The 23342-nt window shown below is 39.1% G+C and overlaps 2 protein-coding genes across 8 annotated transcripts in view; one reads left to right on the top strand and one right to left on the bottom strand.

The window, feature by feature from the left end:
• The window catches only part of LOC105482747 (sterile alpha motif domain containing 13), a 97397-nt gene that overhangs the window by 72870 nt on the left and 1185 nt on the right, over positions 1-23342 (top strand). The gene's annotated exons all lie outside the window — the stretch shown is intronic.
• LOC105482746 (uricase) overlaps positions 1-23342 on the bottom strand; it is a 33284-nt gene that overhangs the window by 9460 nt on the left and 482 nt on the right. The window contains exons 2-5 of one of the 2 annotated variants that reach the window (XM_011743028.2): positions 14941-15055; positions 10372-10590; positions 7789-7905; positions 7611-7689 (exon numbers count right to left, since the gene is read on the bottom strand). In XM_011743028.2, the coding sequence (XP_011741330.1) occupies positions 7611-7689; positions 7789-7905; positions 10372-10548 (373 nt within the window). In that variant the 5' untranslated portion in view covers positions 10549-10590; positions 14941-15055. The remainder of the gene's footprint in view (positions 1-7610; positions 7690-7788; positions 7906-10371; positions 10591-14940; positions 15056-23342) is intronic. The other variant, XM_011743027.2, reaches the window with a different exon arrangement.

The following is a 23342-nucleotide window of genomic DNA, read 5'->3' as shown; positions in this document are numbered from 1 at the left end:
GGATCACTTCCCATCTATGCAATGGTTCCTCCTTCCTTTGACCCTTTCCCCATTTGTGTTCCATAAGTGGCCTTTCCAGGAGACAAGGTTGCCACCTCCTATCCACAGTGGCTTTAAGGACCTCAGATAGAGCACCCTGCCTGAAAAATACTATCTCCATTGGCCAGAAATTGAGATTGAATAATCACTTTTTAGAGTTGGCTCCTGGGTATCTAAAAACCTTTGTATTCCTTAAACACTTCCTATTGAAATGCAAATAAATATCCCTTAAGGGAGTGACTCATTAAGCCTTTGTAAGGTACTATGATAATCTACTTCCCATGGTAAGCCTTTCTAGAAAACAAAATCCTATAGAAATGAAACATGGGTTTGCAGTCAGGAGTGGGGTTAAAATGAAACCCTTGCAGGAGACTAAAAAGAAGGCGAAAAAGAACCAAAGACAACCTTTATCTACATTGTTTTCTTCCTATTCATCTGGCCTTGACTGCTGGCATCTGTGTGAGCCAGTCAAACTTTGGCTCGTCCAATGGTGTTAACCGTAAAAGGATTCCTGGATGCAATGTTGCATAGTGGTTGAATCGACGGCTTTGAGACTCAGATTCCTAGAACTCAAATCCCAGTGCTCTCCCTGCATCCTCAACCCCCATTTTTATGAGCTCCATGCTCCTGAGGGAATTTTTTTACCCTCTCTCTACCTTGATTTTGTCATCTGTAAAATGGAGACGATAATCATACCTATTTCCTACAGCTGCCACATGTCTAAGAGAATGCACTAAAGGACTTAGTAGAATGGCTGACCTACATAAATGCTCTACAAATGTGATGATGATGATTTTGCCATAATTGACTTTTTCACAGTGACTTCGACAACTTATAAATATTTCCCACGTTTCACAAAGTCTTACTGGGTTCTGAAAACTACTTCTAATGTGCCGTCCTATCCATCTCCAGCCCTAGGATAAGATTTATTGACCTTAAGGGAGTGTCAGTCCTACTAGGCCACTTTGAAATGATCTGCTTTCTCACTGGAATCTAAAAATGGAGAAAGCAGTTGTATTTTTAAAATGTGTTTTGGCATCAGTTTCACACAGAATAAAATGTCTCATGTTCCCCAAGACAATTAACTATTGCCACAGTTTTGGCAGAACACAAACCAGCTACTCTGATGCTCTCATCATTCTATTAACAACAACAACAACAACAAAAATGATTCTCTCTGAATGTTAAAAGAATTTTTCCCTGGCACACATCAGACATGCTGGATGAAATCAGAGAGCTTATTTTATCTTCTCTGTTGGCAGTGCCCCAGCTTGCTGAACATTGGTAAGAACCTGAGGCTTTCAAAATCATGGGCCCATCAACTAAAAATATGATGCCTCACACCCTCTAAAAAAGATTCCCATTTAGACTAACAAGTAGTAATTCAAAAACTGTCCTTTTCTAGGTTACGCCCCATGAAATCACTTAATCAGCTTTTTTGTTTTGTTTTGTTTTTCTGCCATGGTTATGGAGTAATGCAAAAGAAAGATTTTTCACATTTCACTTTGCTAGAACATAATCTTTTCTAGCTTTTAGTGTCCTCCTACACACTTAGCAGATTGTGGCTTATCTCTCAGAGAATCATACATCCTACCCTTTAGCTATCTAAGGGAAAGAAACTCACTGCGAATTAATAGAAAATAAGCCCAATTCCTTACCTACGCATCAGGTGTCACAAAGCACAAAGCTTTATTGAGCCAAGAAAAAGATCTTGTCATAAGAGGATAATTGCTTCCACATTTAACACCTCCAAAAAGGACACAAATAGCTGAAAGGCAGATATTTTAAAACCATATTAAATCATTCTAGTAGAAAATCTCAAACTTGTAAAGTGCTAGAAAAAGTAAAGATCGATTAAATATTTGCCTTGGAGAGTCCATTTACCTCATGCAGGGAGAGTGAAAGCTCCCTCTGTGCAATTCTGGATGGAAAGAGATGACATCATCCAGATGGTAGGAAATTAACTGGGCTTTTGTACAACCAGGTGATGATCAAGAAGATTTTTAAAGACCACAAATCTGCCAAGAATTTTTCTTACAGAGGAACCGAAGAGCACTTTAGTCTTGATATCAGAAGGACATAAACAGACTTCTTGGCAGTAGCCATCTCTGTCCTGGATCGCCCACTTCTCCCATCTCACTTCTTCCATCTGCCCATCTTGTCACCTCTTAAATGTGTTCTCCTCCAGGACGGATTTCATCAGCTGCCTTCCTTACAACCATCCCCCTACCCTCACTACCCTTCATGTCAATAGATATATAGGAAGTATTTTTCACTACCAGAAGACACAGTCTAGTATTTGAGGTCTCTTTTCCATCTTCCATTCCTCTATTTAGCCATGCTTTAGCTGAATTTCATAATTAGCGTCAAATGGGAGAAATTCGGTGCTGAAGAAATATAGTGCAGAGGTTTGGGGGTCGATTTAGTTCAAATTAGTGACTCGATCATACCAATGACTTAAAGCTCCGTTAAGCTTGTAGTTTCTCACTGATAAATGACAGAAAGAGTTCCGAAGATTCGATGCCATATGATACCTAAACCAACAGCTTGCATCATACACCTAGGGCCTAGTTCTCCTCTCAGGGCTTGAGAAGTCACAAACATAACACCAGCCCTCAATCCTCTGGGCAAACAAATTTATTTCTATCTTCCAGATTCTCCTGTGGAATCAGCAGGCTTTGAAACAACTAAAATACAGCCTAGTGATGGAGCTGTAAAAGATCCACTAGGAAGAAACAGTGTAATGGGAGTTTTAGAGCAATTCCCAGGGCTTAAAGTGGTGCTTGAGGTTCAGTAGGATTTCTAGAAATGTTTGTTCGTTTGCTATGTAAGAATGAATATAGTCCATCGGGAGACACCCAGTCACACCTCCTCCTGGGAAGAGTCCTTTTGGGAGTGGCATGACTGAACATGTGATTAAGCACATGCGTTTGAGGGGGCAGAAGTCTTACCATTCTAGCCAGTCCCCCACCAAAGCACTACTCAGGTGTTTGTAACAACAGCCTTCACCATGTGAATTTGTGAGTGGTGTGTGTATAATATAATTACTATTTTCTTTAGTTAAGCCTTTACAAGGGCATTTCTTAGGATAATGATTGTAACATTCTCTCACATTACGATTCCTACAGTTTCAGCTCTTGGATAATAAGCAAATAAAGAACTAAACTTTGCTACCAAAAGAGCATACATCCCTACTCTCCGAAGAGGGACAGAGTAGAAATGTCATCTTCATACACACAACACTGAAAGATACACACACCCATATACATGTGTACACACATACCTGTATACACTTAAGGCAACAGATGTCTCTTCCGCTACCCCAATCCCTGCCAGCCCTGCATGAAATCAGAGGGGGAGTTGGGGGCTGGACTCTAGATGAGTCAAGCTGGAGCTTCTGGGAACACTGCCACAATGATCTCAATACCCTGAAGCTTTGTATCTTTCTGCAGAAAGAAAAAGTTTTAACCTGATTATGGTGGCTAGTTTTTCCACTCAGCTGCAGCCAGGTGATTAGAATTCAAGCTGATAGCAACTCTTGGTCATTCCTGGAAAGAACAGGATATAAAGAGAAGTCCGTTTTCCTTTTGTGATCAGCAGAGCCCTATACTTGGCCATTTGACTTCCACCTCCATGGCTCTACTAAAAGTATTCTGGGAAGTCACCAGTGACGCCTATTTATTGACAACATAGTTTCTCATCAGTCCTCTCAGAACCCCAACTTCTTAAATCTCCTGTGGCAGAGGCGAAATCTACTTGCTCTTCCTCCTGGCACTCAGCTAGACGACATTTTGCAGTGTCCCTTGCAGTGAGGTGTGACTATGTGACTGAGCTCTCTCCAGTAGAAATGATCCATGCTGTTTCCAGGCCCGGAGCTTATGCTTCAGGGACTTTGCCCCTCCTTTGGCTCCTCCAAGCTCTTTCTTTGGCTGTCTGGTATGGGGGTCTATTCTCAAGATGACACCAAAAAGTAAGGATTAAAAATATAAAGCTGCCACTAACCTGGGTTCCTGAAGAACTTCATGGAGCACAGCATCCACCTGACCCCCTTAACCCCACACACAGACACTGAACTGGACTTCTACAAAAAGAAGTAAACTTCTAGTGCTGAGCCACTGCATATGGGCCTATTTGCTATGCATCTTGGTTCCTCAGTAACTCAGAAATCCCTAATTTCCTGAAATGTCTTTTTCTTCCGCTTCCATGACACTATCATCCCTCATCTTCCTTCTATCTCTCTAAACATTCTTCTGTCTCAGTTTTTAAACTGCCCAACCCTTACAGTGGGGAATTTTTCTCAGGCCATCTCCTCTTTCAAACTCTTCTCACTTTGTATGTTTTTCTGGAACGGTCTCCTTCTTCCCTATGGCTTTACCTACCCCCAATCTGCTGTGGCTTCACCTGCCACCAATCTGCTGATGTGCCCCAAATCTATCTCCATCACATGGTCCCACATTCACCAGCTTCCCACCTGAAAACTTTCCCTGTGTGTAATCTCTTTAGTCAGTTGTCCAGTCCTCCCACATTAGGGTCAAGTTTAACTCCTCTTTCTCTCCAATCTTTCATCCCTACTCAACCACTAAGACCAATTGATTACACTTCAAAAATGTCTCACATAATGTTTCCTACAACCTCTCAGTCCCTCCAGCTCTATTTCTACTGCTTTAGTTTAGACCCAATCACTTCACCTTTGCAAGAAGTCTCCAAATGTCTCACTACCGCCTGTTTCTCTAGCCTGTCACCATACCTTGTTCAGAATTTCGGAACAAAAACATGCACATACTAATCTGACCATTAGAGACCTTCTCTGGTTCTCTGTTGTCACTCTGAACAATAACTATAGCTATTATTTAAGGAGATCTTCCGGTGTGCCCAGTACTATGCTAAATGCTTTAATAAAATAAATTTAGCATTTATCTCCTTTGTTTCCCTGGACAGTTGTTGAAGTGGGCACTGGTATCCCTGTTTTACAAATTAAAACCCACCCACCAATGTAGTATAAGTAACCTTGCTCTTAATCACAAAGTTATTAAGTAGTGGAGCTCAAATTCAAATATGATTCATTCTGATCTCAAGGCTTCTTGCTTCACCACTGTGCAAAACTGCCTCCATCTTATACTAAACTTGTGTATAGCACATGAGGCCCTTCAGATTCCAGCCCAAACCACCAACTTATTTATCTTCATCTCCCTTCTTACATTCTAGAAATCAGACCCACTGAACTTGTTACTGTCCCTTAAATGCTTTGCCCTTTCCACAGTTAAATAAATTACTTCCCCTGCATAGTCTTCAGCATGAGTCAAGTGCTCAAAATATTTTACTTCCCCTCTTCCACTCCTCATGGATTATACTCATATGTATCCTGTTTCTTCTGCCTGTAATTCCCTTTCCTCCTTCAATGCGCAGCATATTCTGAATCAGTTTTCAAAAGTCAATTGGAATATTTTTTCCTCCCCTGTCAAGCCTTCCAGACAGACTGCTCTGGAAAGAGTTTCTTCCACGTCTCAGTTCCCATAGCATGCTTTTAATCCCTTCATCATAGTCTTTAGCCTCTCATATTGCAATCAATCTGTCTGACTAGGGTCAGGGAACATCTTATTCCTCTCTTTCTCTACAGCCCTTTGCATACATGATAGGTCCTCAAAGTCTAATTGCTGAATGAATAGTATATGAATGAATGACATAAGCACTTTGCATAAATGCTGTCATTGTTAATTAGCTCTCTTGAGGCCTAATCCTAGCTGCTGTTATGATTTTACATAATTGAAAAATGTAACAAATGTTAAAAAGCATATCCCAAAAGTCACCAAAAAGCAGTTCCAAGCGACGCTGATCTGTACAGTAGCCACTAAGCCACATGTGGCTATTAAGTACTTGAATTATGGCTAGCATAGCTTGAGATAAGCTACAAATATAAAATATAGAATTTTAAAGATAATTTTGTAAAAAGAGTGTAAAGTATTTCATTAGTAATTTTTATACTTATTGCATACTGAAATATTTTTGATGCTATTTAAATAAAATATATTATTAAAATTAATTTCCCTAATTTCTTTTTGCTTTTCTAATGTGGTTATGAAAACAAATTTAAAATTACATATATGGCTTACATTATACTTTAGTTGGGCAGAGCTGATTTCGAGTTTCTAATTTTATGAGGGCAGTTAATGAGGCTTGGGTAGGATAGCACTGAGTCAGGAAACTTCTTTCTCTCTCCTCCAAAGCTGTATATCTAAGACAAGAAGGAAGGAAGAAGAAAAGAAGGAAGAAGGGAGGGAGGAAGAGAAGGGAGAGGGAAAGAAGGAAGGAACCAGAGAGACAGAAAGGAAGGAAGGAAGGGCTAAGGAGAAGAGGGAAGGAAAGAAAGAATTTAGTTCCAATTTAACTTAACAAATAGCTCAGAAAGCCAATATAGCATATGACTACACACCTGGGTGATAAAGATCATCTTTTCCACCAAATACAACAACTATTTAGTCTCTTTTATGTAACATTAATTTTATAACTGTTTTTATAACATTAATTTTATAAATATCAAACATTGAGAAGGCCCTAGTTATGTATAGACTTTAATTCAGATAGTGGAAAATATTTAAAAATAGCTAATACACTAGAACTTCCTAAGGAGGGCATTATCCAAAAGAACTCAGAATGAGAAGGGACCTTATATTTTATTAACCTTATAATAAATCTGATACTCATTAGATGCCACTCCAAATTCCTACTTAGGAAGGGAAGAGAACAGCAAAGAAAAAAAAAAGGGAAGAGTAAAGGAAGGGAGGGAAGGAAAATAGAAAAATTTCAGAGTCAACCCTTTCATTTTATAACAACCATTAAAGTTTTTTTTTATTGAGATAAAGACATTATTACCAGCTTTGGCTCCATGGTTCTTAGAGGTCCTCTAATCTAACTCTTAGCCAATTTTTGAACTCTGACAAGCTCAGCAAATCTGTGGAATACAAGCTGTGGAAATTTTAATATTTGCTAAGTTCAATTATCAGTACTAATAATACCTATGTTATAATTGTGTTTCATAATTAATTTTGAAATTTCCTAGCAAATAGAATTATATAATTGCCATTGCTAACTTAAATGAGATGCATTTTATAGGAATTACAGTATTATTGGTTTTATTACACAAATAAAATTTCAGGAAAACTTGACTATTACTTAGTAAATATTTTCTATGAAGGTTACTATAATTGTGACATGATATGGCACAAAAAATATTGGTCAGAAAATTCAGAGATTTGGGTTCTTTTCAGCCTGGGCCTTTTTAAATTTTACCTTACCTCAAAATCTGGTAATAAAAATGATCTACCTGACTCAATCCCCAGGGTTGTTGCAAAATGAATTATTTCATTTTTATATTTTAACACAAAAAGTAGATAATTCTTTAATGTAATTCAAAGTCACAATATTCATTTCTATCTCAGATTTAAAAGTCTTAAAAATTCTCTACAGTTTTCCTCCATGTTAATAAACAGCATTGTTTAGAAGGAAGAAAAAAGAAAACAAAACCACCCTGAAGTTGCTACTATAGAATCAAAGCATGAAAAATAGTTTCTTACCACTTCTCAGCTGTTCAACTTCACAGAAGTGTGTTCCAGTGGGAGTGTGAATAAATGCATGGACATGCTTAACTCCATTCTGAAAATTAGGGAAACAAATTATTTCCAGGAAAATTTCAGTACATGCCATAAAGCCAATTTCTTTAATTAAACTGAGAGCACAAATAAGTGAGTTAACCTTTTCAAGACGCTTCCAAGGGATTTCTTCCACGTAGACTTGAGCTCGGATTACATGGTTAAAAGAAGAAAGAAAATACTCACAAATATTCACACCAAAGGCTTCTATGCTTTTGATCTGTAAAAAGAAACAAGATGCTTCAAACCAGAAATAATTGTACCATTTAAAAATAGTTTATGAATACTGTTAAATGAAATTATGGGAGGTCATCGCTTTGGACTAAGTTCCTGCATTAGGCCCCAACAGACCAGACCAAAATGGAGTCACTTATGCTAAATGCCACATAATCAAATTGAAGCTTTAAGGAAGCAGATAGATACCAAAACAGACCAGTTTTTCCTGAAAACAGAAGATTCCAGTCTATCTGAGTCAGCATAATACGGAAGTCCCCTCTGCTTTAAAACTCTTACCAAAAAAGTAATCTGAAACCTGATGTTAACCAATCAGTTTTTTTTTTCCATTGTTCTGTTTCTTGTTCCCATCTTATAAAACCCAATGTTCTGTTCTTGCCCAGTGAAAGCTCTTACTCTTCTTTGTAGAACAGAAGCTATCCCTAATGGTAAATAGAAACCAATTCAATCTATAACTAAACTTGTTGTAATTTTATCTTTTGATATTGCTCATGATGTTCTGTTTCTTGATGAATTGCGTTTTAGAACTAGACAAGCACAGAATAGAGTCTATCTCAAGAGAAAAAGGTGTTTATCTCAGTTTTTTACCAGAGCTCCCAAATGAAGTTAATAATCACCGTCACCAGATGAGACTCTTTTGTTTTTAAAAGAAACCCATTTTGCAGGAGAGGATGTGTCAGCGGATGAGCAAAAAATAACTTAACATTCAGATTCTTCTCACAGTGAGTTCAGTCATCACTTGTACCAACCACAGCACACTATAACACTCTGAACTCTGTGAGCCTTCCCAGTTTCCCAAGGAATGTTATGAAGGGCTACCTCACCTTCCTTACCTTGCATACAGGCCTTCTATTGATCCCAGCTCTCCACCCCCATAATGCAGCTTCCATATTAATCCCTAGTAATATTTTATGGTCTTAGCACAGTCTGCAAATTATTAATGGCTTTGCCTATAATTAAAGTGAAGTATTTGTCCAGGCTTCCCCAGTATAGATCTGTTTTATACTTGTAGGCCCAGAATAATTATGAATAGCATCCTATTTTGAGCTCAAAAGTGTCCTGGTTTGGATAAGAGGTTACACAATCACTCTATCCATAATGAATGACTTTAAGTAGTTTTTAACATTCGGGTCCATTCTTCACTTTTCTGCAAACTCCTACACAATACAGGAAATACAAGAATCTGTTGTACCTTGCCCTTGTCCATATCACAGTACAGGTCTACTTTCAAATGATTTTTTTAAAGAATGCGATTCTTTTTTCCACAGCCCCATCTATGTTTGCTGGGTTATTCTGATCAGCAAGAGAAAGGTTCAGGGTAGAAATAGGAGTTGTAGAAATTACATTGCAATGTTTGTTCATTTAATGAATTATGGGTATGGATTTCATGAAAAAACATGAGAAAAGAAGCTTTCCAGTCTACATTTCTTGTCTTTTTAGACTTCGTGGCAAGTGAAAAAAAAAGAAATCACTTTGAATTGCCCAGAAATCTGGGTGACCCAGCACAGCTTCACTCACACTTAAAGAAACCAGAGGTGGGGTCGGGCACTGTGGCTCACACCTGTAATCCCAGCACTTTGGGAGGTCAAGCCAGGCGTATCACGAGGTCAGGAGATCGAGACCATCCTGGCCAATACGGTGAAACCCCGTCTCTACTAAAAATACACATGGGGCATGTGCCTGTAGTCCCAGCTACTTGGGAGGCTGAGGCAGGAGAATCACTTGAACCTGGGAGGTGGAGGTCGCAGTGAACCAAGATCATGCCACTGCACTCTAGCCTAGTGACAGAGTGAGACTCCGTCCCCCAAAAAAAAGAAACCAGAGCTGGAAATGCTAAAATATCAGTTCTATCAGATCTAAGTCTCGCTTGAAAAGTCCTAATAACCACTGTATATGAATAGTAAGTGGTAATAGAGTTGGGAAAGTTAGAATGGTATTAAAATTTGGAAAACAGATTTCAACAATAAAAATAAATGTATCTCATACTCAAGATATTCTTCTGTATTAATAACAAGAAGTGAAATGGTATTTTCTTCTATAAATGCACACCATTCTAAAAAAGAATTAAAAATAAATGGTAAGACTCAAAGAAATGCATGACAAAAATGTGTAAAATTCTATTCTGAAATTCTTTCAGGACCTTGATTTTCCTTTGATTCTAATTAGAGATAACATGTATTTTGTCCAGTAAGATTCTTTGCCTAAAAGATTGCAGTGAGATGAGAGCCAAGGAAACAAAGATATGAGGTTGGTTGGTTGGTTTGTTTTTCAGCAAAGTTTTCTCCAATCCTGAGACATTTATGCTAGAAAACAACCTTTTTAAAAAAAATGGCTTAAATGTAAAAATAGGTTAAAATGCAAAGGGGACTTGAAATAAGCAAGTAACACCTCATGCTGTTTTATAGCAAATTCTGCATCAAGATAGGCAGCATCTAAGAAGAACGACACATACTCCCTTAAACTTTGCCAAGACATGAACTGTGTTCTTGATGGTGTCTGTAGGGATGATATCTGAATTATCTCCATGCAGGTAATCTTTTTTGGAACTCAGAGTAAGTTGCACTGAAGTTGCCACCTCTTTAATGCTGTGATATTTTCCATCTCGCTGAATATGGAGAACTTTTACCATATCCTTCCCATAGCCAGTTCGGACAAACTCCAACTCATCATTCTGCAATGAAAACACAGGCATCTTATTGAAGAAGGCTAAATGAAAGTCAAAAGTTAGGTGAAACTTATTTAAGCCTTCATTTTATCATACAATTGCAAAAGATGAGAGTCAGAGTATATATGGAAGCAATATCACATTCTACTTTTGAAGAAGAATGGGAACTTGTATAGAAAAAAGAGAATCCCCAGCAGCAAATGAAAATATATCAGATTGTTCTGAAGACTGACAGGTAGAGGGCTTTTTTGATAATAAATACATTAATAGGACCTCCTGGGTCAAAACTATGCTGTTTTATTTAATCCCCACTAACCTAATCCTTGTAATAGCACCATAAAATCCTTATAATCCCAGTGTAAAATGGGAACTAATATTCCCATTTTATGGAGGGAGAGGGTGAGTTTCAAAGATATTAAGTGATTTGCCCTAATTCATACGGCTAGTAAAGGACAGAGCCAGGATTTGCACTCAAGTCTATTGACCCCTTAAGTTGTAGAATGGCCACTATGCGAACTGCTTTCCTTCTATAAAATGTCTTGACTGTGTTAGCTGGAAATCATTGCATGCCCTTTTTATAGAGAGTGATATTCTGGAGAAAATGCCCTGTGATCAATAGAAACAATTTGAAAATTGCCTTTTCTACTTGCTGCCGGGAAGAAGAGTAATTAGTGACAGGGTCCAGATTACCTTCAGGAGTGCAGAGCCAAGGCTGTCTGGCTGCAGGGAGAGCTATGCTTTTAGTGAAGAGACACTTAATAAAAGCCTGGTGATTGATGCATTACTACCCTTGTCTGAAGCTGGAGCCTTGGCTAGTGAACACATTCATCTCCACTGGTAGAATCCATAAGATTTGTCCCTGGGCTTTACTGGTGTTTGAGGAAAGAGGCAGGAGGGAGTAGAAGAACAGAAAAATCTTATTTTGTTTAGTACAGAAATTGAACATTAAAATAATGAAAGAAGGTGACAAAAATAAAAGTAAATAGAAAAACAGCATGCAGTAAGAGTCTGGGTAGAGAGACAAAGAAGGAACCTCATCTGCAAATCACACTTAGGATGTTCAGGTGTACCAAGGGCTGCCTAAATATCTATTTGAATAAAAACATCACCAGACTCTCTGAGGGGAATTTAAGAATAATAGCCAAAGTCAGAAAGTACTGCTGTTGTTAAAGTGGGGGGTGGGAGGCTACCTCCAATCTTGGAGATAGAGCTGGGCAGGGCAGGCTATTGTTGGTCATTGAACATGCCCTCGGGGGTTGAGATGTCTGAATTCAGTTCTTTCTTGTGAGAGGTTAAGGAAAACTCTTGCAGAGGCCTCTGAAAAGCCTCTGGCCCAACATCTGGGGACTCATGCTGAAGAAAAGGGTCAATAAGAAAACCAAAGGAGCAGACTCAAGGGATCTCAGTAAGAACTACAAGCCTGATGGGGAAAGAGAAACTGTTGTGTGGTAGTGGCTTTGGGATTAAATTAAGTTCAAATTCAACACTGCCACTTAAAGCTTTGTGGCTTGCAATAAGTAATTTAATGTTTCTGAGCCTCAGTTTCCCCATTTGCACAAATGTAAAGAAGCACCTCTACCTTGTAGGGCTGCTGGTGAATGTCAAAGGCCTGGCTTAGTTCCCAGTAGCTAGTGGTACACTGAGGTTAATCCCAGCAATAAAGGCCGGGTCTGGCTGTGGAAGCAGCAGCAGCAGAAGTAGCAGAGGGGACCTTGATTAAGGGTGCCAGTTTTCAGAGTGGAGATCACTGTGGGCAGTAACAGATGGAAGACTCTGGTGTATCTTGAGCCACAAGGGACTCTACCTGAAGGAGGAAGGCATTTGGCTGGGTCGGGGCCCTTAAATGATATGGACTGGAGTCTGGAATGAAAGGTCTCCGAGATTATCCATCATCCCCAACACGTACCAGGACTCAACAAATGTTGCACCTTAGCCTCATCCCTGCCCCTATATATTCAAGCAACAGTAGTTTAGTCTATGAAGGCAAGTGGTACCTACGTGGTACATAGAAAGATTAAATGATAGCCGCCCTTCATATCCCCATTCCTGTTCAGCTCACCAGCATAATATCTGGCCACACATCATTGCAAACTCTGCTTTAGCTATGCTGATCTAATCACGGCTGCCCAGGTGTTACATGCTTTTTCTGTCTCTTGGCCCTTCGATTTGCTATTCCTTCTTTCTTGAACACTTTCTCCTCCTTACTACCCAACTACCAACCTCTTTGCCTGCCTAGCTTCTTCTAGACAGCCTTCAGGTCTCAGATGCCACTTCTCCCAGGGTTCACCCCAGCCCTTCAAGTCTGGGGTAGTTGCCCCTTTTAGGTGCTCTCAAAATACTTGTTATTGCCTTATCAGAATATTTATCAAATTGTATTGCAACTGCCTCTTTATGTGTCTGATTCATTCTAAAACAGTAAACTATGAAAGCAGGAACAAGTTTGATCTTGGTCACCATGGCAACCTCAGCACTCAGCACAATGCCTGGAACATAAGTAGGTGCTTAATAAATGTATCATGAACGAATTGATGGTGCCACCACCGCCTCCACTGCTTGTGTGATGACACAGCATAGTTAATGAAAACACACAAAGGATCTCAATACAGGAAGAGCCACTTCAGCTCAGACCCCAATTAGGTAGTCCTTTTCCTGGGAAAGTGGGGCAAGGAATTTATGCCCTCTGATCACCACAGCCTGGAGATCACAGGCACAGCTGGCCAAAGAACAAAAAGCCCAGGAAGGGCAGAATTGAGTATAGAGAGAGTCGGTGAGGCAGCACAAAATGTTCACATTGCTAATAAGACAGCCTTCCAGTGCAGCACAGCCATCCCAGACCAGAGATCATGCAAGACATGTGCAGGACAGGTCAGCACTCCTTAGCAAGACCCTGATTGGGCTAAGCAGAGTTGGCCCTTGAGCAAAGTTTGAGTAATCAAGTTTACTGGCAATGAGTCCGTATGGAGGGAACTAATCACCTGAGCCTGGAGCAGGTGGAAAAAGTCTGGTGTGGGACAACCAAAAGCGTCCCTGCACTCAAAGAGCAGATAATGGCCTGGACCATAACCGAGGCTGTTCTCCCCCAGTTCTCTAATCAGATAAATCAGAAGTAGGTGTCAGAGTCCCATTGTGTAGAACGTAGGGAACGGTGTAGAGATCTCATGCAGGAAAATACAAAGGGTGCTCTCTTCTGGAGAGGGAGCAGGTGGCTGAAAGGACAGGCTTTGGGCTCTGCAGTCAGGCAGCCCAGGCGGAATCCTTGTTCTGCCACGTATTAGCTCTGAATGGAGGCAAATTTCTCCATCTATAAAATGGGAATAATAGTAGTGTCCATCTCTAAGGTTTGATGTGCATGAGAAAAAAATATAAAGGACTTAGAAAAGTGTTTTTACCAATAATCAGCACTCAATTAATAAGCACATATTAGCTATAATTATCATTGATAAACAATAATCACTCATCAAATTTTGCATTAAAGGATCTTTCCAGTTATTGACAGAAATAAATACCTAGAGTGCACACCGATGGACAGCTGGAGTGGTCAAATCAAAGGGCTGCTACTATGATAAGGCCTACTTCTGCCTGCCTACCCTCAGGTACATTGGCCTTCTTTAAATGTTCATGATTACTGATACTCATCCCTTTGATTGTCCTTCCTCAGGCTTGTATGGTTTGAGAAGTTATAAAAGTAAATCGATTTCCTAGAATAATACTCTGGAAAAAATATCAGCAGGAATAATTTTTCTTTTTATTTCTTTCCCTTTCTTTCTTTTCTTTCTTTCCCTTTCTTTCTTTCTTTCTTTCTTTCTTTCTTTCTTTCTTTCATTCTCTTTCTTTCTTTCTTTCTTTTTTTTTTCAGGGTCTTGCTCTATCACCCAAGCCGGAGTGCAGTAGCATAATCTCACCTCACTGCAGCCTCAACCTCCTGGATTTGAGTGATCCTCTCACATTAGCCTCCCAAGTAGCTGGAACTACAGGTGTACACCACCATATCTGGCTAACTTTTGTAGTTTTTTTTTAGAGATGGGATCTCACTATGTTGCTTAGGCTGGTCTCAAACTCCTGGGCTCAAGTGATATTCCCGCCTTGGCCTCCCAAAGTGCTGGAATTATAGGTGTGAGCCACCATGCCCAGCCAGGAATAAATCTTTACCTGGCTCTATACAAGAAAAATCCCCTTTTCTACACATGTCTTAAAATGTAAAGGGATTATTTGTCTGCAAGTAATGTTGGAGACAGCACTCAGGGATTTTAAATGACTCATATATTTTCACTTCTGCAATAAGATAGTAAGTGTTCTATTATTTTCAGGCCATAATGAAAGTGATATAGATGTCACTACAGGTCTAGGGGTTCTTACCTTAGAGTCTTTTAGCTTCTAGAAGCTCAGTGGATGGGTTTGGGTTGGAACGGTGTACTCCATGAGGTTGTAACTAAAAGTTTATTTGTTTAGGCGAGGGGAGAGGTGAATCTTTCTGGAAAGAGCATTCGTAGAATTTCATTAGATTCCAAAAGGCCTCATGACTTATAAAAGTTTAAGAACCGTTATTCTGTGTAATTGGTGTCCAAATTATTAGGATCACTTTGATCAAACTGACTTTGCCACGGTCTGACAACTAGTCATGAGGCAGCAGGAGGGAGAAGACTTGGTCATTTTCAGTGTACAACTGCCTGTATGCAATGAAACAGTATTGTAAAGGTGAAGGCTCTAATGTCTGATTGCCTGAGTTTAATTTCTGCCTCCACCACCTGCTAGCTGTATGGCCCTGGGCAAGTTGCTTAATTTTTTTTGTTCCCTCCCCTTTGGATCTGTAAAATAGGGTAATGACAGCAGCTATTTCCTATAATTGTCATGAGGTTGAAAGTGACTAGCACATAGTGTCAGTAAATGTTAGCTATTATTATTATCTGACCTGCCAATTTGACCAAAAAAAAAAAAATATTTCAAATCAGTTCCATCAGTAAGTGATAGGGAGAGATCCTTGTTTATCTTTCTTTCTTTTTTTTTTTTTTTTCAGTTTTAAAAACAGGATCCCACTATGTTGCCCAGGCTGGAGCATAGTGGTTCTTCACAGGCAAGACTCCACCACTGATCAGTACAGGAGTTTCATCTCTTTTTGATAAAGAAGACTGAGGATCCCACACAGGTGCACACTGCTTTGTGCTATAGATGTACAACTAATAAAATAAATCCTTGTCAATACTAATTGTATTTTAAATGAATCCTAGCTGCCTAAACACATTGAGGGCAAATCTTGACATAGAGCTAATATTCTTCTCCACCCATGTGCCATACTTTTTAGCTCTGTGCGTATTTATGCATGCTTCCTTTTAATAGTAACACTCAGATATTTGTACTTACATGTACTAGGTACCAAATGAATTTCTCCATTTTCTAGTTAAGCACTGAGGCAGAAAGAAGTACATTTCTCTGGCCACACTACCAAGATTTGACTTCAAGTCTCTGTGATTTTAACCACCAACCAACACTCTTACCCTCAGCCTAGAATGCCCTCTCTCCACAGAGCATAGTTCATCCCACATTGGACCTCCTCCATAAAGCTTTCCCAATGCCCCCACGAGGAAATAACACCTCTGACCTTTGAACTACCGGTGCACTTTAGGCGAAGAGTTCCTAGCAGCTGAGGTCACTCTCTTGGTTATCGTCATGTGTGTACATGTCTTGGTATTCCCAATATCAATGTCTTCAAGGCAAGATCGAATCATTTTTATATTTGCCCATAGCACTTGACAGTGCTTTGAAAATTGTCATCGATTATTTGTCCAAGAAACAAGCTTCCTCATTTTTCAGATTAGTTCAGAAAATTTAGGTCCTTTATATTTTGGCAGAAAAAACATGTGTTTTCAGTTCTAAGTCACTCATCAGTGGAGTTTCAGGTTAATATTTTCAAGTTACAGGATGAGGTAGAGGGATATAAGGAGATTCAGCCTATATCAGGACATATTTTCCTACAAGAACTCTTATAGGGAAAAGAAATAAGGTTGATTTTTGTGGCTTGTGAGCTCAAAATCATTCTCAGAAAATAAAAATCCTTGTGAAACCACCCATGGGCCTCTATATTATTAAATATTAGCAGAAGTAGTAATATTATAACACAGTTTCCAACTACTTAAATCTTTGGCACATACTCGTTTATTTTTTGCACAGAACTGCCTCATTTTAGAAGCTTCTTTTAGCTATAGTCTTATGTTTTTGATTCTAGCATGTCATACTTCAACATCAAATTTCTCTACTCTGCTGGCAAAGGCAGATATTTAAGGTTATTGTTGTGTTTAATTTAAGCTTTTTCCAATACTTAAATATGAATTTTTATTTGGTGTATGTGTATGTTCACCAAATGTGTGTTTATGTAAGTAGTTTTAATTAGAGAAAAATGACTGGAAAAATATTAGGAAAGATAAGGGGAAACTTATAAATGTAAATTTTAAAATGACTAGAATTTTCTCTCAAGTCTTAGAAGAGCTTCTAAAGCATCATCTCTCTTCTCCATAATAGAGAGAAATACAAAAATACTAGCTATGTAGGACCCATCACATATAGATAAATAACAATTCAGTTGCAGTGTGCCAGGATAGAAGGAAAAATTAATCATAGCAACAGTCTCTGTTGTCTTTGGAATGTCGTAGAGAAATTCTTTCAATTATTTTCCCAGGTTTCTCCTTTGACTGCTATTTTTTGGGCATTCACGAAAAAAAGACTTCAGAGAAATGCTGAGCTAACATGAGAAAAATGAGCACTCATGTGGACAATCTTAATATCACTTCGGTAGATTTTAACGATACACAATAATGATAAGAACAATAATGGTGGATAATCTTAGTGACAGCTGATTTTTTTTGATTGCCTAGGATCTACTAAATGTTGATGGGAAAATATTGATATCCAGTAGAGAATGGCATGTTGCTTTAACCTGCAGAGTGGCCTATTATTGCTATCATGGGGGAAAACATGTGTTATGTTCAAAGAGTGACTCTAAAGGGATTTGTCAAGCAGATGTTTCAAGAACAGTGTAACAACTCATCTGCATAACTATGGCAGAAACGGTAACCTGTTACCTAATAAAGTCTCCATTTACAGGAGTCTTCTTTTCATTCTTTCACCTATTACCAAGAAAGAGAAACTCATTGCTAATCGCCAGGAGAAATACTAATTTTCTTGCCAACCTTTCAGCACCAACAGGCTTAGGGCAGTGAACCTGTAACAAGGTCCACAGGAGCTTCTAGGATTAGGGGCAGAAGATCCCACAATAAAGAATTGATGGAGACCACCAAAAAGGCAGCTGAAAGAACATTTTGCTGAAATTCACACATTGAAAGATGTCTGTTTCCTAATATATGTCTTGAAAATAAAATAGCAACAACCATTTATTAAGAGTTTCATATGTCAGGAAATTAGCATAGATTATTTCCTCTACTTCTTGCCAAGCCCTGTAAAATAGGTATTATTATCCAACTTTGACCAAAAAAGACACTAGGGTTGGGTAATATCCTGAGGTCACATAGTTACTAAGTGACAGAGAGAGGATGAGAGCTCAGCCCATGTGCCCCTAGATGACATGCTCTTTCCCACTACATCATAGGCCCTACACCCAAATTGATGGTTGGCCCCTCCATTCATTCGGGAAAGAAAGGAAGCATTTATTCTGATTCCAACAAAGCAGGGAATTGGCCATGCTGCTGTAGAAAGCTGCATTTATACACCACTATACCATTTTTAAAATTTCCACCCTCTAGGATCCATATTATCTTATCTATTCCTCACAAGCACCTTGTGATTTGGTAGAGAGACTCCATTTAAAAATAAACTAGCCCAGAGAGGCCGGGCGTGGTGGCTCACTCCTGTAATCCCAGCACTTTGGGATGCCAAAGCGGGTGGATCACTTGAGGCCAGGAGACCAGCCTGGCCAACATGGCAAAACCCCGTCTCTACTAAAAATACAAAAATTAGTCGGGCATGGTGGCACACGCCTGTAGTCCCAGCTACTCGGGAGGCTGAGGCAGGAGAATCACTTGAACCCAGGAGCCAGAGGTTGCAGTGGGCCAAGATCGCACCATTGCACTCCAGCCTGGCCACAGAGCGAGACTCTGTCTCAAAAAAATAAATAAATAAAATAAAAGAGAGAAAAATTAGCCAGGTGTGGTGGTACATGCCTGTAATCCCAGCTACTTGGGAGGCTGAGGCAGGAGAATCACTTGAACCCAGGAGGCACATGTTGCAGTGAGCCGAGATAGTGCCATTGCACTCCAGCCTGGCCAACAGAGCGAGGCTCCATCTCCAAAAAAAAAAAAGAAAAGAAAGAAAGAAACTAGCCCAGAGATATTAAGTGAGCTACCCAAAGTCACACAGAAGACGGGCAGACTGATATAGTGGAAGAAGTCCTGCTGAGCTGGGAAAGACACTGTGCTAGGCAGAACTTACCCCACACCAAGAGCTACCCCTGCACAAACCATCCCTTTTTCTAGCACTTCAGTCATTTTCATTTTTTAATTACAGAGGATTCTGAACTCAGATGAATTCTGTGTTTATGGTGGGAAGGTTTATGCTGTGAAACAGAAGGCAGATCTTAGGGTGGTTGCCCCTTGCGGCAAGATGGAAGTTCAGCTTCACGCTTTCAACAACATGGCACTCGTTTGAGTGGAACACAGACTTTTATCCGACAAACAGCATTGAAAACACAAACAACGTGGGCTTGAGGTCATTTAAAACCTCACCAAAGGACTGATTCCAGTCTATCGGCAAGGAAAAGAAAGTTACTTTGTCATGGAAGAAAAGGACACAAGGTGAGAAGGAACCAGCATGTATGAGAGTCAGCTATGTGACAGGAACTGTGCACACAGCGTCTCACTGAATCCTGAGAGCACCCTATGAAGGCAGAAATCATAAGCCCCACCCTTAGAAAAGGAAGTTGAAGCTCAGCATAGTTGATCATTTGATGGAAACCACATGGCGAGTGAGAGGCAGAGTCAGCCATGGACCCCAGGTCTGGCTGATTCTTCTTACTATGCTTAGCTGCCTCTCTGACTTATAAACATTATATTAAAATTCTTTCTAATGGGACTCTTACCTACTATATACCCACTTTTATATATTTTCTGATTAAATTCATTCTAAGTTCCATATAACCCCGAAAGACATGTCTCTGAAAACTTTTTCTTGTTTTTTTCCCCTGACTCAATCACAGCAGGATCTGAAAACTTTTTCATTCAATCTGTATATTCACTTGTATTTATTTAGCTCATTCTAGGTGACAAGCACCGTGATATGTGCTGGAGATGCAACAGTAAACAAGCCAGGCACTGCTCTGCCTTCATAGACTATAACAAACTTCCTCTGTAAAGAATCAAGAAGTTAATTTGTATGCTTTTTAGGCTGTGAGGTCTCTGTTGCAAGTAAACTCTGCCATTGTAGCATAAAAGCATCTATAAGTAATACATAAATGAATGGGTGTGGATGCATTCCAATAAAACTTTACAAAAATAGGCACAGGAGTTTTCTGACCCCTGCTCTCTAGAGGAAGACTCAGAAAGGTAAGCAAGTAATTAGCAACACATCATGATAATTACTCTAATTGATAGTGAGCTCTGAGAATACATTGCAGGGACACCTAAGCCAGATTGGGAGAGATCAAGGATGGCTTCCAGGAAGAATTGGCATCCTCAAAGCAACCTGAAGGATGAGTAGGAATTAGCCAAACATAATATTCTGGTCCTCTTCCACTTATTGTATTTATGTTTTCCTTTAACTGCATTTCTCAGTAACAAATCTTTTAATCTTTAAATTCTTTAATCTATAAATAATTGAATCATTTGCTTGTCTCATTCCTTTTCATCAAAATAATTCAAGTCCTCTCCCCACCCTCCCACAACAAGTACATCAACTTTTTCCTTCAGTGTGTCAACTTCTAGATTTTACTCAATCCATCGACAGTCTTATAAACATCTGAACACAAATAAGCTGAACTTTAACAGATAAATTTTATAGTGTGTAAATAATACTTCAAAAAGCTATTGGAAATAAATAAATAAAGCCAGCCTCCTGACTCCCATGAGTCCTCAAAGGACAACTGAACTTTGATGAAGCCAGTAGAGACCGGGTTCTTGAGAAACCCAACTTTATCTCAATCCCCAAAATTCCTCACAGAATGTGAACTCATAGCCAAAAATCAAAAGTACACACAATAGCAAGGTATTATAAGAAAGAGCTTCAGAAATAACAAATAGCAAAGTCTGATCTGCAAAGACTTCAGGTATTTGAATAAGATACAAAAATATAAAATAATATATTTCATATTTTTACAGAAATAAAAGAGAAGATTAGGTGTATGAGCAAGAAACAAGACCATAAGAAAGACCAAGTGAATTTGAAAAAAAAATAGAACTTGTAAAAATGCATTAATAAGTGGATTAAGAAGCACATTAAACATAACACAAAAAGAATTAAAATATATATAAGTATAGTTTGTCAATGTACAAATAAAAAATAAAGATTTTTAAAGAAAATATTTTTTAAAAGAATTAGTTATTTGGAAAAGACAGATTAAGTAACAGATTAATGCTGCCAAAGAGAGAATTAGAGAACTGGAAGAGAGGTCTAAATAAATAATCATAAGGATTAATGCAGACATACAAGGAGCTAGAATATATGAACAACACATAAAATGTACTAGAAAGATATAATAAAGAGAATGTGGAAGAGGCACTATTTGAAGAGCTCAAGACTGAGATTTTCCAGAATAATTGGGTGACTACAAAACTTCAATCATGAAATTAAAAGCCCATTACCTAGCAAAGAATTCTTACTTGTACACTGTATAGTACTTGGCCAAGTTACAATGAGGGCATTTTCTACTGTTTTTAGAGGCAATCGGGTTATCAAGGAACTATGGCATTTACATAATATTATACTACTTGGGCTTCAAAAGCAGATAATATTATGAAAAACATTCTGTGCAGTTTGCATTTTCCTCATTCGCCAAATTCATAGGTTTCTTTCCAAATTACTTGGCTGTTTTTAGCAAAAACTGAAACAGACTGGACTCTAGGTTTTAGGTAATGTTGAAATCCCTGGAGATCTTCAATGTCTGGTACAGTGTTAGACACAGTAGTGATTGCATAAGAAAGGTAGTTGACTGACAACCAGCATGATCAGGTTAGCAACAATGGGAGATAAGGAAGTTTATTGAAAGTGACATCTGAAAGAAACCAACCTAAGAGTGTCTTTCCAGATCTTGAAATAAAATTGGATTTAGTAAATATCATTCTAATACAGACGTCCCCCGACCACCTTACAGGAAAAGCTCAGGTTGTAGTAAGAATAATCTTAGCTAACATTTATGAATCATTTACTATTACCAGGCACTGTGCTAAGTGTGTAATAAGGAGAAGAAAATAGGAATAAGTTTAAATCCTACTCAACAAACTGTCTTTAGCCCTACATAACTGAAAACAATTTGCTTACATTCTCTAAATGCATTAGTGAATCCTACTGGTGCGTATCTGTTATTAGTTGTAATACCAAAAAGACTCACAGATAAATAAATAAGTAAATAAATAAAATTTTTTGGCCAGGTGCAGTGGCTTACACCAGTAATCCCAGCACTTTGGGAAGCTGAGGTGGGTAGATCATCTGCGGTCAGGAATTTGAGACCAGCCTGGTCAATATGGTGAAACCCATCTCTACTAAAAATACAAAAATTAGCCAGGCGTGGTGGTGGTCACCTGTAATCCCAGCTACTCGGGAGGCTGAGGTGGGAGAAATACTTGAACATGGGAGACGGAGGTTGCAGTGAGCTGAGATTGCGCCATTGCACTCCAGCCTGGGCAACGCAGCGAGACTCTGTCTCCTATTTTTACTTTAACAGAGAAGAGAAATCTCTCTCTCTCTGTCTCTCTGTCTCTGTCTCTCTCTCTGTCTCTGTCTCTCTCTCTGTCTCTCTCTCTCTCTCTCTCTCTCTCTATATATATATATATATACACACACACACACACACACACATATATATATATATTTTTTTTTTTTTTTTTTGAGGCAATCTCACTCTGTCTCCCAGGCTGAAGTGCAGTGGTACCATCATGGCTCACTGTAGCCTCAACTTCCTGGGCTCAAGCCATCCTCCCACCTCAGCCTCCTGAGCAGCTGGGACTACAAGCATGTGCCACCATGCTCGGCTAATTTTTGTTTATTGTTTGTAGAGATAAGTTCTTGCTATGTTGCCCAGGTTGGTCTTGAACTTCTGGGCTCAAGCAATCCTCCTGCCTTAACCTCCCAAAGTGTTGGGATTACAGGCATAAGCCACTGCGTCCAGTTGATAATTTAAAAAAGAAATTTTTTTAATTGACAAAAAGGATGGGGTTGTTGAAATCCTTTTTTCTGAACACAGAAAGAAAATATATAAAACGAAATGAGACCGGGCACAGTGGTTCACGCCTGTAATCCCAGCACTTTGGGAGGAAGAGGTGGATGGATTCCAAGGCCAAGGTGGGTACACTCCAGCCTGGGCAACAAGAGCAAAACTTCATCTCAAAATAATAATAATAATAATACCCATGGAGGAATGGGTAAGAAAAATATTTCTTCATTTAGCCAATTTAGTCTGCTCCCTATTGAAAGCTGTGAATCTACCAAATACAGCATAGTCTTGGCCTCAGGACAGTGAGTTTCAAACTTTAGGGTACACCAACTTCATCAATAAGCTTATTAAAAATATAGATTCCTGAGCCCAACTGGAAGAATTCTGATGT

The sequence above is a fragment of the Macaca nemestrina genome, chromosome 1 (genome assembly GCF_043159975.1).
Source record: "Macaca nemestrina isolate mMacNem1 chromosome 1, mMacNem.hap1, whole genome shotgun sequence".
In the NCBI taxonomy this organism is placed as follows: Eukaryota; Metazoa; Chordata; class Mammalia; order Primates; family Cercopithecidae; genus Macaca; species Macaca nemestrina.
Note: the sequence above shows the minus strand (reverse complement) of the source record. Positions and strands in the feature narration are given on the sequence as shown.